General features: G+C 35.9%; 1 protein-coding gene across 6 annotated transcripts in view; it reads right to left on the bottom strand.

The window, feature by feature from the left end:
• PPFIA2 (PPFI scaffold protein A2) overlaps positions 1 to 13,132 on the bottom strand; it is a 344,808-nt gene that overhangs the window by 63,064 nt on the left and 268,612 nt on the right. For all 6 annotated transcript variants that reach the window (XM_075080712.1, XM_075080714.1, XM_075080713.1 and 3 more), the window contains 3 exons: positions 8,478 to 8,699; positions 6,094 to 6,240; positions 4,013 to 4,147 (listed from right to left, as the gene is read on the bottom strand). In XM_075080712.1, the coding sequence (XP_074936813.1) occupies positions 4,013 to 4,147; positions 6,094 to 6,240; positions 8,478 to 8,699 (504 nt within the window). The remainder of the gene's footprint in view (positions 1 to 4,012; positions 4,148 to 6,093; positions 6,241 to 8,477; positions 8,700 to 13,132) is intronic.

Here is a 13,132-nt window from a genome sequence, read left to right as displayed (position 1 = left end):
CCTCTTTTTCTGAAACCCAACCTTTCAGTCACTAGATAGCCACGTGTTCTTGCCCCCCTCCTTCATTCCCCCACCACCTCTACACCTCATAGGTTTAGCAAGCAACTCCTTCCATTTAGCTCTGTCAAACCTGGTACTTTAATTTCTTCCTCCTATCAGGACAAAATCTTCTGTGTAAAGGGGAGCACGGAAAGAGGGGTGGTTTGAGGAGACAGCAACATGTTGTAAATGTGGAGTTTTGTTAGGCTTCTGTCCCCATAGAAGATTTAATCTTCCCCCCCCCCCCACCCCAGAAGATATATTAACTTCTTTTTCTGGCTAACACATCATCTTCTCTCTCCTTTGTTCTCAGAGAGTTTTCTGGCTTAACCACATCCACTTCTTGCAGGAGAACTTCTTTGCCCTCTTTGCATCCTTTCTAGTGCAGACCTTCCGCTTTCACTTCCTTGCAACTTCTTCCCTACTTAATGCAAACCAGATCCCCACATTGTCACAAAACAAGTATTGTGACCTGCTTGCCTCCAACTTTCAAGTAATTTTTCATCATCTTTAAAATAAGATGAATGTGTTACTATGCTAAATGTAGTTTATTATGATTATGGTTTCCTCTTCTCCATGTCAGTGCTTCTCTAATGCAGCTAAAAAACACCGTTTGTATTTCTGGTGACCTGCATACAGGAATGATGGAGTAAAATGCTGACTGCTGCCTTGTGATCAGAGAAGTGACGTGGTACTTCTGTAGCACAAGCACCCGCGGGGGAGCGTGACTACTAGTGGGAGTGAGTGAATGGAGATGGTGATTATTTCCACTAGACCTGTCCTTCCATACATGCTAGGAGAAACTGTGTTTGACAGACTAACCATCTGAAGAGTCTAGATGCTCCAGTGTCTGTCTCTTCTGAGGAAAACAAACATCTTACAGGATAAAGAAAGGTTTAGTTAATATTGGAAGGAGGTTCTCCTACTACCAACTGCCTCTTCTCCAGGGCAGACAAACAGGCCAATGCTGTGAGAGTGAGTACAAGGTGGCTCAATGAGTCATGGCAATCTAAATCTTGGGATACATACCAAAAGCTGTGTTACTTGTCATGACCAGACAAATACTAGTGTGATGGCCAGACAGGACAGCACAGCACATGGGATCATGCTGTTCCAGGTTAGTCTGCCACAAGCTGACTAACCCTCTAGTTGCTCACCCAATGGGCAGAACAGAGCGAAAACAAAGCCAAAGAAAATTTCAGATGATTCAGGTAAATTTATGGGTACTTATCTGAGTTCACTGTATAGTCCAAACTTTTGGAAGTTCACTCCTTATGAACTAGTTTGGGCACAGAAAAGTAGCAAAAGATATTCACTAGCCCACATATATAAAGAAAGAAAAAGAACTTGTTTTAAAAACTGACACCATAGAAGGATCTCATTTTACATCCTTCTTTTGCAGAATCCCAACCCAGATTTATTATGAGGGAGAGTATTATAAATTGAATGCAGAATTGTAACATGCATATTTTAAACATGGGAGTTCGGGGTGGAAATCACATCCAAATCCAGAATGTTTGCTCTGTTTTATCTCCACATGTAAATAATTGGTCTTGTATTATACCCACAGTGAAGCAGTCATTGTTTCCAATTATCCCATACTACTTTCCTCCAAAAAAACATGTAAAATATTAGGCTTAACTCACCTCTTTCATTTGATTGTAACCCCATTAATCTCAAGGAAGCCACTTTCATTGAGGTAGTACAAAAGAAAGGAGAATCACTTTTGACTACTTTGCAGTGCAGAAAGACTAGCTGATTCAGGGGCCTCATCTTTTATTTAGTAGATATGGACATTGCAGTGACCATAGCTCAGGCAGGCAGACTTAAGATAGTCTGAAGTCAGCTAATTTGAGCGCTAGTGACAATGTTTATGCTGGCACAAACCTCAGAGGCAAAATTAATTAAGCTCCTTAGGTAGGTCTTGCAGCTTTCATTGAATAGCTAGCATGGTAACAGCATACCAGCTAGCTAATTTAAAACTACATCAGTAAGTTGCAGTGACTACAGTGTCGTCCTTGGTTCTGAGCTACAGTTATGTGATCTGTGAAAAGTACTGGACTTTAAACTTCAGAGCTGTCAAACCAGCACTTTAATAAGCTCTACAGTTCGCAAAAATGTTGTATACAAGATATATAAAACATAGGCTTACTTGGCCTATTGGCCAAATTCTGACATTATTATTCATGTCATATATATTCCAAAAAGACAAAATTTTAAAGAAAATTAATTTCTTCAATTTTTCATGTAATCACAGAGGAATGAACAGAACCAGCATTACAGTCTAATATACTTGCTAGAGTTTCCCGTTTGGCAAAAACTTTGATAAAGTCCATCAAAGTGAAATGGGGTGGGACATCAGCTCTGTTCACGGCTCTCTAACCACATCCCATGAAATAATGCAAGACAAACGGAGATGTATACTGCAGCTTTATGGTCACAATAACAACAATATCTCATGGAAGTCCCTGAGTGCTCTGCATGGTTGAAATGGGATTTCTTCGTACAATATTTGCCATTAATATATGTTCAAGGAAAAATGCAGTTGCAAGAAAAGACATGCTTGAGACTGCAAAATACTTACTGGTGCCTAATTGCTGGAGAAATTATTCAGGAAAAATCCTCTTAAAATAGAAAACAATATTTTTAAGCTACTGAGGGCATTACAATATGTGATTATTTGTTGAATCAGAAACAACTGAAAAAAAGAAGTTAAAATGCCAAGGGATTGCTCTTATGTGCACCTGAGCTTTTATTAAAATGCAATGAGATATTTGTTTGGTATTCCATGTAGCTCTCTTTTTGCTGATTCTTCTTCCCCCCCCCCCCCCCCCCCATTTTCAGTCTCTTTCAAATTCCCACCCATTCATATAAACCTAAAGTGGACAGCACAAAATCTTGATTACTGAATAATGATCTTGCCTTAATTAAAAAAAAAAAAACAAACAACACCCCCCCACCCCCCCAACTTTTCTTTCTTTCTACTTCTTAACTAAATTACTTAAAAATTGGACTTCATTAGTGAGCTGCTCAGCACTTAAGGCTTCACTATAAATGGAAAAACATGAGAATTGAAAAAATCCATCAAATATAAAAATGGCTAGGCACATAAATAGCTAGAAACATTCCTTGGCAATAAAGAAATAAAAGCTTATATAAATCAGAATGATATTTAATGCAATCTCTTAAATGCGTTTTTGTTTGTCTGTTTTGAAGAGATGAACAATAAACATATTATCATTATATGTCTTCATGAAGCTGAAAATACCTGAACTGTAATATTAACTACACGCACACCTTAAAGTATTAGATGCCAAATATGAAAACCACGCTACTGAAAATTTATCTTCTTATTTTTTTCTGCAAGAAAGCTGCCATATAATAAATTTATCAGAAAAACCAGTTTTAAGTCCTGCCAGGGTTTCACATTTGTCTTTGCAAATATATGATACAAAGAATCATTCAAAACAAACCTTTTAAGTATGTACTGCAAGTTGTCTTCATCTGTGCTGAACAAATGATCCCAGTTGCCATTAAGATTTGATTTTATAGCACTTACTGGATGAAAATAATTGTTTTCATATCCATGGTGTATGAAAATGTCCAGAAGAATTAAGTAGGTGTAGGAATGGGACTTCCTCCCGCCCCTTTCCCCGTAAGTTAGAAACACTTACACAGTAACATGAATCCTCCTAGGATAGGTAATGCTGATGCATTAGAAATATATAAATCCTTTGTATATATAGTCTAGGCTAACTTAAAGACAACTACTTTTCCTGTTACCAAAATGCTAAGAATTACAAACACGGCATTGAGACTAGTTAAACTTGTGGCACATACTTTTCAGGAAACGTTTTCTCCTTTCAAATTAGTTTGATACTACTTTTGTTTTGTCCTTGAGGTGAGGAATCAGGGTGCAAATTAATGTTAAACAGTGTCACTTCTGAAGTGAACCTATTTCTCAGGGCAGTACCTTAGTCAGAGCTGCTATTCTCTGAGCCAGCTCAGCCTCCACTTCAGGTAAGGTTTCAGCCTTCCTCATTGTCTGTTGCAGCTTCTGCTCAGCCAGTTCTAGACGCTCTTGCAGCTGTCTGTTTTTGTCTTCCAACTGAAGGCCAAAGATAGACAAACAGGTATAAAAAATAAAATCAGAATTCAGATTTTACATTTTACATTTTCTACGTAAGTATAGATACTCCACAACCTGGGAGAACTTATTCAAAAGGTATCATCTCGGGCATAGAATCGTGTAGGCTGCCAGTCTCACTAAACAAAGAGTGGTTTGAGGCTCAAGGATCATACGAAGGTGAAGAAGAGGAGTTGTAAAATGGTACTAATGAAGATGAGCAAAAAGCTCCTCTGATCAATGCATTGCTTATCTGAGTAAAATAAAAAGTATTGGTGGCAGTCAAATGAGAATTTTTTAGATGGAAATATTGAGTCCATCTCACAGAAAAATTTATGTATGAGCTAAAATGGGACAAAAGGACATTTCCAAAAGCATAGAATTCCCAGCAAAGTTTATGAACAAATTGCCAAATGCAATCTTCTGAACAAATGCCAATCATATGTCAGGAAATGTTAAAACTGACAATTGTTGCTCAGCTAATTTATTCATCATCATATCCTGGTTGCTATTTACTTAAGGTTACAGTGATATTGTTCATTGTGAGCCTACAGTTAAGTCTCATTTTACAGAAGTGAAATTGTTCAATCTGTGATAACCATTAAAGAGAAACAGGAAGACTTTTGTAACTGCTGTATTTTCCGGCCTACTGACATACACCACATGATTAAGAATTTTTTAATGGCTTGACAAGTGTTCCCTACTTTCCTGTTCATACCAGGTAACAGAAGACACAACGAAAAAGGAGTGTGCTTTTAGGTTCTTTTTTAATCCTTAAAAGCATGAAAGATAGGCTTTTCACATCACAGTGCTGCAAAGCAACTTTAACTCTGCCTGTATATATTCTAAGCCTAGTCTGTTGATCACTGCTTTGAGCAGGTAGACCTCTGCAGCAAAGCATGACTTACATTGGCAGCAATAAAAACTCCAAGGACAGATACAGGTACCTTACTTTTACATTGTTGGGTGGTGGGTTTGTTTTGTTTCCCCCCCCCACCCCCTCTAACAATTGAAGATACCTCTTAAAATAGCCAAAGGAGGCTGGCAGAAGCTGGAGAGTTTGAGTTCTGATGCTTTAATTTCCTTGGAGAGGTAGTCAACGTACATATATATACACACATATAGAGGGATGTGTGCATGTGTGTGTCAATGCATCTGCATACAATCATAGAAGCAGAGATTATCAGATCATACAGGCTTATTTTCCATATAGCATTTTATATTGTTTGAAGACTTAAGTGAAAAAAATACAGAAGTCTGATGCTGAGGCTGAGGAGCAATTTCATCTTTTAAATTTTGAATTATATTCATTTCATGTTAGCTTTCAGTTCACATTGTATTCTTCAAGTTACAAACCATTTTTTGTGTTCACTTTACACTTCAGCTTTTGGAATCACTGTGGAAACAAAGTATCATGAAAGAGAACTGCACAATCATGTTAACTTTTCTAAAAGATATTCAAGGATCATTGAGTTTTGTAAACTTTTATCTACACACTAATAATACATGAAATCACTAGAATCTATTGCATGCAAATTTTGGTCTTTCCTGCAGAAGGGAACTTCTTTCGCTTAGACTATTGTTTTATTTTTTTGTTTAAAAATAAAATTCAGCAAATCATTACATAAAAAGCAAAGATAATCCTTTACTTTGCAGATATGATGATGTGCATTTATGCAAGCCACTATTAGAAAACACAGTTATTTTACAATGTTGAAAGTACACATTGATTTGGTATTCACGATTGTAGTAGGTGATATGAAGCTTAGAGATGCTGAACAACTTGGGTTTTTTCAGATTAACCAATCTGTTGATTTAAAAAATAACAGATTAACCTAATGGAAACCTCCTACTGGAGATCTACCCCATTTTTTGCATTAATTTTCATTGTGTATGAAGAAATCAAATGACAAATGCAGATACTGCACCTGACGTAGGATGGCTTCCTTGTTTGCCAGTTCATTTTCCAGTTTATCGTTCATGTCATGTATGGAGGTCGATTCTCTCTGTGCACTGAGGTAGCGCTTCTCCAACGTAGTTATTCTTTCTTCCATATCTTCCTTTTGCGCCATTGCCTAATGTGACAAAAAAAACCCATCAAGAACCATGCAATTAAAATGCTACACAATTTTATACCAGTTTGATTTTCATGCTAACAGTAGACAAGGATGTAAGGTATGCTCAGCAGTGCTTTTTCTGTTTTAAAGAGAATTTATTTCCTTTGGGATTTCTTGTAACTATGATATTTGAAGTGGTAGCTGCTGAGTATAGCAAACAGAAACAAGCCTCACCTTTTGTATATTTGTCTAGTTTCTCTACATTTCAGTGCAAAAAACCAGCAAACAGAGCTCTCATTTACTTGTTTGCCTCATAAACAGTATTCTATCTTAAACAACAGTACAGAAGAATTGCTATAGTTATGTAACAGTAGAAATATAGTCCAGCGATGTGAGGGGGGAAAAAAAAAAAGTATATTCACATTTCTACTCTTATTCCTAGGTCCTGCTAACATTTTCTGCCGAAGTACATGTAGCAGACAGCAGGTGACATGTCCTGAAATTTCAGAAAAACAAGTGACCACAATATTGGATACAGAACATAAGGGTAGGTGGTCCATATAGGTTATGGATAAGGTTTCTTTAAAATCTTGAGCTGTTTTTATTCGTGTATCACAGGCTGGCCTCACTGAAGTCAATAGCTGTAACTTAGACAGATTATTAATTACATTGTTTACTTCAAGTAATTTTAGTGAAAGCAGAATATTTTATGTGTTTAAAAATTGTGTCTAGCTCTTGAGAAGACTTTTACATCTTGCCATGTAATCTTTCACAATGAAAATATTTACTGATAAGCACGTCTTGCTGTTTGTGTTATATTACAATACAAAAGCAGTATTGAAGTAAGTGAGATTAATTTTTGAAGTAAGACATAATGAACATATAAATTGATCCAAATAGCTAGTCCTAAACCGGACCATATCCAGGTGGTCCTTTTGCTCATTGCTACAAAAAAAAAAACCAACATAAATATAGTAATTATGTATGCAGTTCATTAAAAACACATAGGAAAAAACCCTAATCCAGTAATTTATTCCAGTTATACAACACTAAACTACCCTTCTTGTTGCAGGTATTTAATTTTCTGCATTAGGAAGACTATCATGTGTGGTCGTATGAAATAATGAAGACAGGCACCTCCAGCTTTCTGAATACCTTTTGCAGCAGATTTTACATTGATATTTGGTAATTATTCTACAGGCAAACTTATTAGTGGCCACTTTGCTTAGGAAGCAAAGTGCTGAAAGCAAGTAAGCCTTTAGCTGGTGTCATGTGGTATTTAAGGGAGAAACAGCAAGTGGCAATCAAGTGTCCGTGAAACAGCAATATTTGTCAAAAGGTAAATGCAAGTGGAGATATTAGAGAACCCTAGTGATATAATGTAGCAGTGGTGGAAAAGGAGAAACGTATCGGTGCAAACTATTTTTTGTAACTGGAAAAAATGGATGCAATACTTAAAAAGAGGCAGAGTACGAAGACGTGAAGACACTTTGAGGCTGTGTCAGACATCAGAAGTTCTGAAGGAACATTTCTTCCAGAATACTAAAAATAACAGGTTAAATATATACACACACATGCATATACACACACATGCATAAATCCGTATGAAATATCTTTCTATTACACTACTTCCTACAATATAGGTAACTACTCTAATTTCAAAATAGTAAAATAGATTCTAGAAGCCAACCATCCACACATATTGAGATTATCCATGCAAGAGAAAATACTCTGGAGATTACTATGGAGCACCACAAATTTAAGAGGAGGAAAGAAAAGGAAAATTGAATTCTATTTCCATTAATTGTGAGAAGGGAATAGCATTTTGTAACAGGAGTAATGAAGTTACTACAGATAAGTAAATATTGAAATTGATTATATAAATAACACTTTTATAAAACAGCCCAGGGTCTTTAAAAATATACTTTAGAACATGAACAGCATCTCTGCTTAACAGAGTTCATCATAAAAACTTTAAATGGCTGACAACGTGCCAGAATGCACTCTAGAAATGCTAAACCACACAGAGGTTGGCCTTCCTCCTATTAGAGTTGCAAATATGCAGACCCATTTTTATGAACATGGTTTTATAGATTTCTAGTACTACTTCCTAGTGTGAATTTTGGGTTTCCTATGTACAATGGCCTTTATCAGTGCTCAACTTTTGCTTCCTGGATTCATATGCCTCTATCAGTTTTTATTGCATATCACAGAGACAGCGGTCAAGAAATAGAAGAGTGGGGTGAACCTCTTACCTCTCTAATGTCTCTCTGATATTTACTGTTCATTTCTTCTGTTTTAATGAGCTCCTTCCTGGCAGTCTCTGCTTCCTGCTCTACCTCTCCCACCCGGGAGGACAGTGCAGCCAAACGCTCCTTCATTTGTGCCATTTCATAGTTTTGCTTTTCCAGTAGTTCCTGAAGTTCAACAACTTGACTGGCTTCATCATTTGAGTCTACAGAGCCATTGGATAGGCGCTGTTAAGAGAGAAGTAACATTATTTATTGATTATCTTTTAATGTGGACTCTATCTAAAGAATTTCTAAAACAATAATTATTTTAAAAGTTTCAAAAGCAACTAGAAAGGAAAACCACAATAATTTTCATGGTAAATAAGACAGGTGAAGTTATGAAAAAATTGCAAAAGATTAACACTAATTAATGTCAAGGGATTCCGGAATGAACCATCACATTAAGAAGTAAATGTCTCTGGAATACTATACAATAATGCTTTACTTTGACATTATGCTATTCAAGTACAAATTCCAACAATATGAATCCTAAAAGGAAAGAAGTGAGTTCACTAGGAGGACTTGCTGGCGGCACTGCCTCATTATAATAGTCATACTAACCTTTTCCAGCATAGGCTAAGCCCAGGCTTCATAAAAATTTAATTATCTCATGTCAAAAATAATAGGCAAAAAGAACAAGCAAAACCAAAATTATTTGATTTTGACCTATAACATGAAAAAACCCCACCCAAATTAGTCCAACCTGTCATTAACTTTCTTGATTAGGTGCATTTTTATTGGTTAAATTTATATCATGCAGTATAGGAACAATGCAAATCATTGTAACTGCCATTTTAAATAGGTTATGGATCTCAAAGAGCATCACAGAGAAATACTGGTCCTAAAAGGCACTTGTCCTTCCGATAGTAGGGTGTACAGCAATGTATATATGAAATATTATTAGCAAGATCTGAGCGGAAACTAAGCTTCCTTTCATTAGCACTTCCATATTATTATTGCCAAAATATATTTGTACAGAAGTTTTCTAGCAAATTCAAAGAACATAACTTTTTTTAATAGCTGTAACCCCATTCTTTCCCCAATCAGCCATAAAATGAACCCAGATCAAGACCACCTGCCCCTCTGTGGATCATTGAATAAAATTATTTTACTCCAAAAATTCATTTTGTCAAATAACTCAGTGCCAAAATGGCTTCATTTATACTAATTAATTATATTATCTTTTGTGATTTTATTATTTTAATAATAAGTGATTAAATTATATTATCATTTTATGTTAACTACTGAACCATCATTGATCTACTTTCAGGATACCACAGTAAAATGACAACAGCCATTTAAAAGTGTTCAGTTAGTCTACTTGAAACAAAATCCCATTAGTATACAGCAATTGCATACGTAAACAAAATAGTTGCCACAGATGTCACATAGATGTCACATATCAACAAATTTTGCCATGCATTGAATTTGCCGCACAATTCTCTACATAGTGGTCCAGAAATTGCTGCAAGTTATAATAAGCTAAATACTGAATCTGAAAAGCAATAAATGGCATGTGATCATATACCTTATGACATATAGAACATGGCGATTTTGAAATGGCAAGCTTCGATATCCAGGAGTATGTTCAACGGCAGAGAATTTTTTTTTCATTAATAAATTTTTTTCCTAAATATATTACTAACCAAGACACATATAAATTAAATGCAAAAAAATAAAGTAAATAGTAGAAAAAGATATCCGAGAGTTATGCAAAGACAAAATAAAAATGTATTTAGAATCAATCCCTCACCACTAGAAAAATGCTGTGATTGCCAATTATTCATGTATATACTTTGATTTATGTACATAAACTTCCCTCATAACTCTTTGATGAATTCTTTGTACAAGCTGCTTTACTTCTACTCATTGTTCAGTTTTGCTTTACATTCTTTCTGTATTCATATACAAAGCTGGTTGGCATTTAAAATCTCCAACTTACAAAAAAGTCAATATTTTGATTTTTCTTAGTATGATTGGGATTTAAAAAATTTTCTTTAAAAATACTATTAAAAATACAAACCTAATTTTTAAAATTGGTATTTTTAGGATTTTGAAGCATTCTTTAAAAGTTTACCTAGGAATTTTAACTGACGTTTTGTAATTTTTTACGCTTTGCTATTATTTTATAATATATCCATTATATGGGTACAGCACATGAACTAATCACTCCAAAAGACCACAGGCAGAAAGTTATTAAACATTAATTCAAGAAGTAACTGACATAACATACCTCAAGCTCTCAGGAGGGTTTTTACCAATACTTTATGGTCATACTTTTTTCGTCTCTCACAAACAACAAAAGCTTGAACAAGAAAGTGAAAACATGCTACGCGGGTAGAAGCAAAAGCATCCTGTAGATGAAGTGGATTCAAACGCATTTTCTGAATTAGTGAGAGGAGCTGGAACCTCCCACATTCCAGAGGAATTCCCTACAGAATGAGCTGGGGGACAGAACTGCAGCATCTTCTCCATTACTGGTTTTGTGAAGAATGTCCGTGTCCCTCTTTTTTTTTTTTTTTTTTTTTTACTTTTTTTAAATCTGGATGAATTTTTTGTGCTGAAATATTTCCTGGTACTGAAAGAGTTTCCTGTTGATGATGCTGTGTATTAATCGCAATCAATTTGTAAACAGTTAGTTGAATCCTTAAAACAAGGAAATCTAGGTTTTGTATAGATGTCTGTTAATGATTACCTGAAGGTAATCATTCTTCTAAGGGAAATCTTCTCCAAAAAGCGGGCACAAAACAAGCTTCAAAGTAGACATTCTTAACTGTCATATCCCTACATTACCTAAAATCCCCGATATATTCAAGACATCGTGTCGAATTAGTGAGGGGAAGGCGGGGAAAGAAAGTACTGAAAGTAATCTGAAACAATTGGGAAGTCTTTAAAGGAGGGCAGAAACATTAAAGAAAACTTTCTAACTGGTTGAAACATTCTAGCAGAGAAAATGAAAAATATACCTGGTCCCCAGATCTGGCTTACAAGTTAGTAATCCAGTTAAAATCGTCAACAAATTTCATGATGCCGTCTATCAAATGTGGTCATGAAAAAGCTACATATGGACACGTTCCTTAATTTCAATAATTTCACATAAGAGTATCTACTAGTAATGGCTATTTTTCCTTGAAAAAAGAAATGTGGCAAATAGCTCATATGCTCCGATGCTTTGCTTTTTTTTTTTTTTAACTAACTAGTTTATCCAGTAAAAGATAGCCCATCTGTTTCTATCACATTTACTTATTTAGACCACAGTGCTGCAGAAATGGTATCGTCATATATTCTTGACTTCATCTTTTTTGCTTTCTACAAACACAACAGGCGCACACAGCAGCAATGCGTGCACACCTGCTACACCTGCCATAATGGCCCCTGCTCTCTCCTCCTGACCCCTTCCACAGGTTTCTCAGCCACGTGAGAGATCTGGTTGGCATCAGCCTGAAAGACCTAATATAACCTCAAACATCTTTGCTTGGTCTAGTTCAGAGCAAACAAAAGTAACTGAGCAACTACATCTGTACCCAGCGATGTAGCACTTGCTTTCCTCATCACTAGAAAGAATGAGGGAAAGAGCAACAGCAACAAGGCCTGCTGTGGCTTTTTGGAGGGATTTATTTGGTGGCATATCACCACATACCAGATAAATTTCTGAGAAATCACAACCCATACTAAGGGTTTCAGAGGTACTCTTACTTCATAAAATTTTTACACTTGCCCAAATACAGCAAAACAAGCTAGGAGGAGGAACAGAAAGGAGATGAAATAATTGCCAAGTAAATCTGATGACAGTGATGGTATTAACTACAACAGAGGCAGCATACCGCAGAGAAAATCAAAGTTCAAAAAAAATCCTGTAGAAGTGAGAGCCATAAAGGGTAATATGGATTAAATAAGAAATGTCTGGGGAGAAAAACCTTTGAATTGCTTATGGTCTCTGGAAATGGAGGAGGGAAATAAATGTTCATGTTCCCTACTGCTGAACAGTATGAAAAGGAAACCAACATCCCTGGTACCAGGTTTTCTTTCTTTCAAGACCCAAAAAGCACAGCAGTAAGGCAATCTGCTGCTTGTATAGGAGTGTCAGCAGAGAGAAGGACAGCAAATTAGAGTATTACACATAACAATAATTCCCCCCCAGATCATTGGTTCTCTCCCTTATTCCCTCTGCCGTGAAATAATAAAAGGAAAACCAGCTGCAGACTGCTTTACTAGTAAAAAGAACAATGGTAAAAGAAACACCAGGAGAAAGTGTAAAACAAGACTAACCCAGAATATTGTATCCTCTGTTAATCCATTTCATATTGTCCTTTCAATTAAACCTTAGGAATAATACTGAAGGCAAACTGAGGGGAGGTACACTTAAGTTTAAAAAAGTAAGGATGTCACACTACAGCAGTTAGCAAGGAAATTGTAAAATTGTCCCAGACTATTGATTGCAACTACTCCTCTATTTTATTTTGTAGAAAGGACTTTACATTCAACTACATATTTGGCAAAATATACACAGAAACCTCTTTTTTTTTTTTTCAGGCAAACCCCAAGAACAGTAAAAACCACCAAATAATATTTTCTCTCTAGTTGTAAAACATCTGACACAGATATGTTTGGTCTGAATA

The sequence above is a fragment of the Phalacrocorax aristotelis genome, chromosome 1, assembly GCF_949628215.1.
Source record: "Phalacrocorax aristotelis chromosome 1, bGulAri2.1, whole genome shotgun sequence".
Classification (NCBI taxonomy): domain Eukaryota; kingdom Metazoa; phylum Chordata; class Aves; order Suliformes; family Phalacrocoracidae; genus Phalacrocorax; species Phalacrocorax aristotelis.
This window is presented reverse-complemented; position numbering and strand designations above follow the sequence as displayed.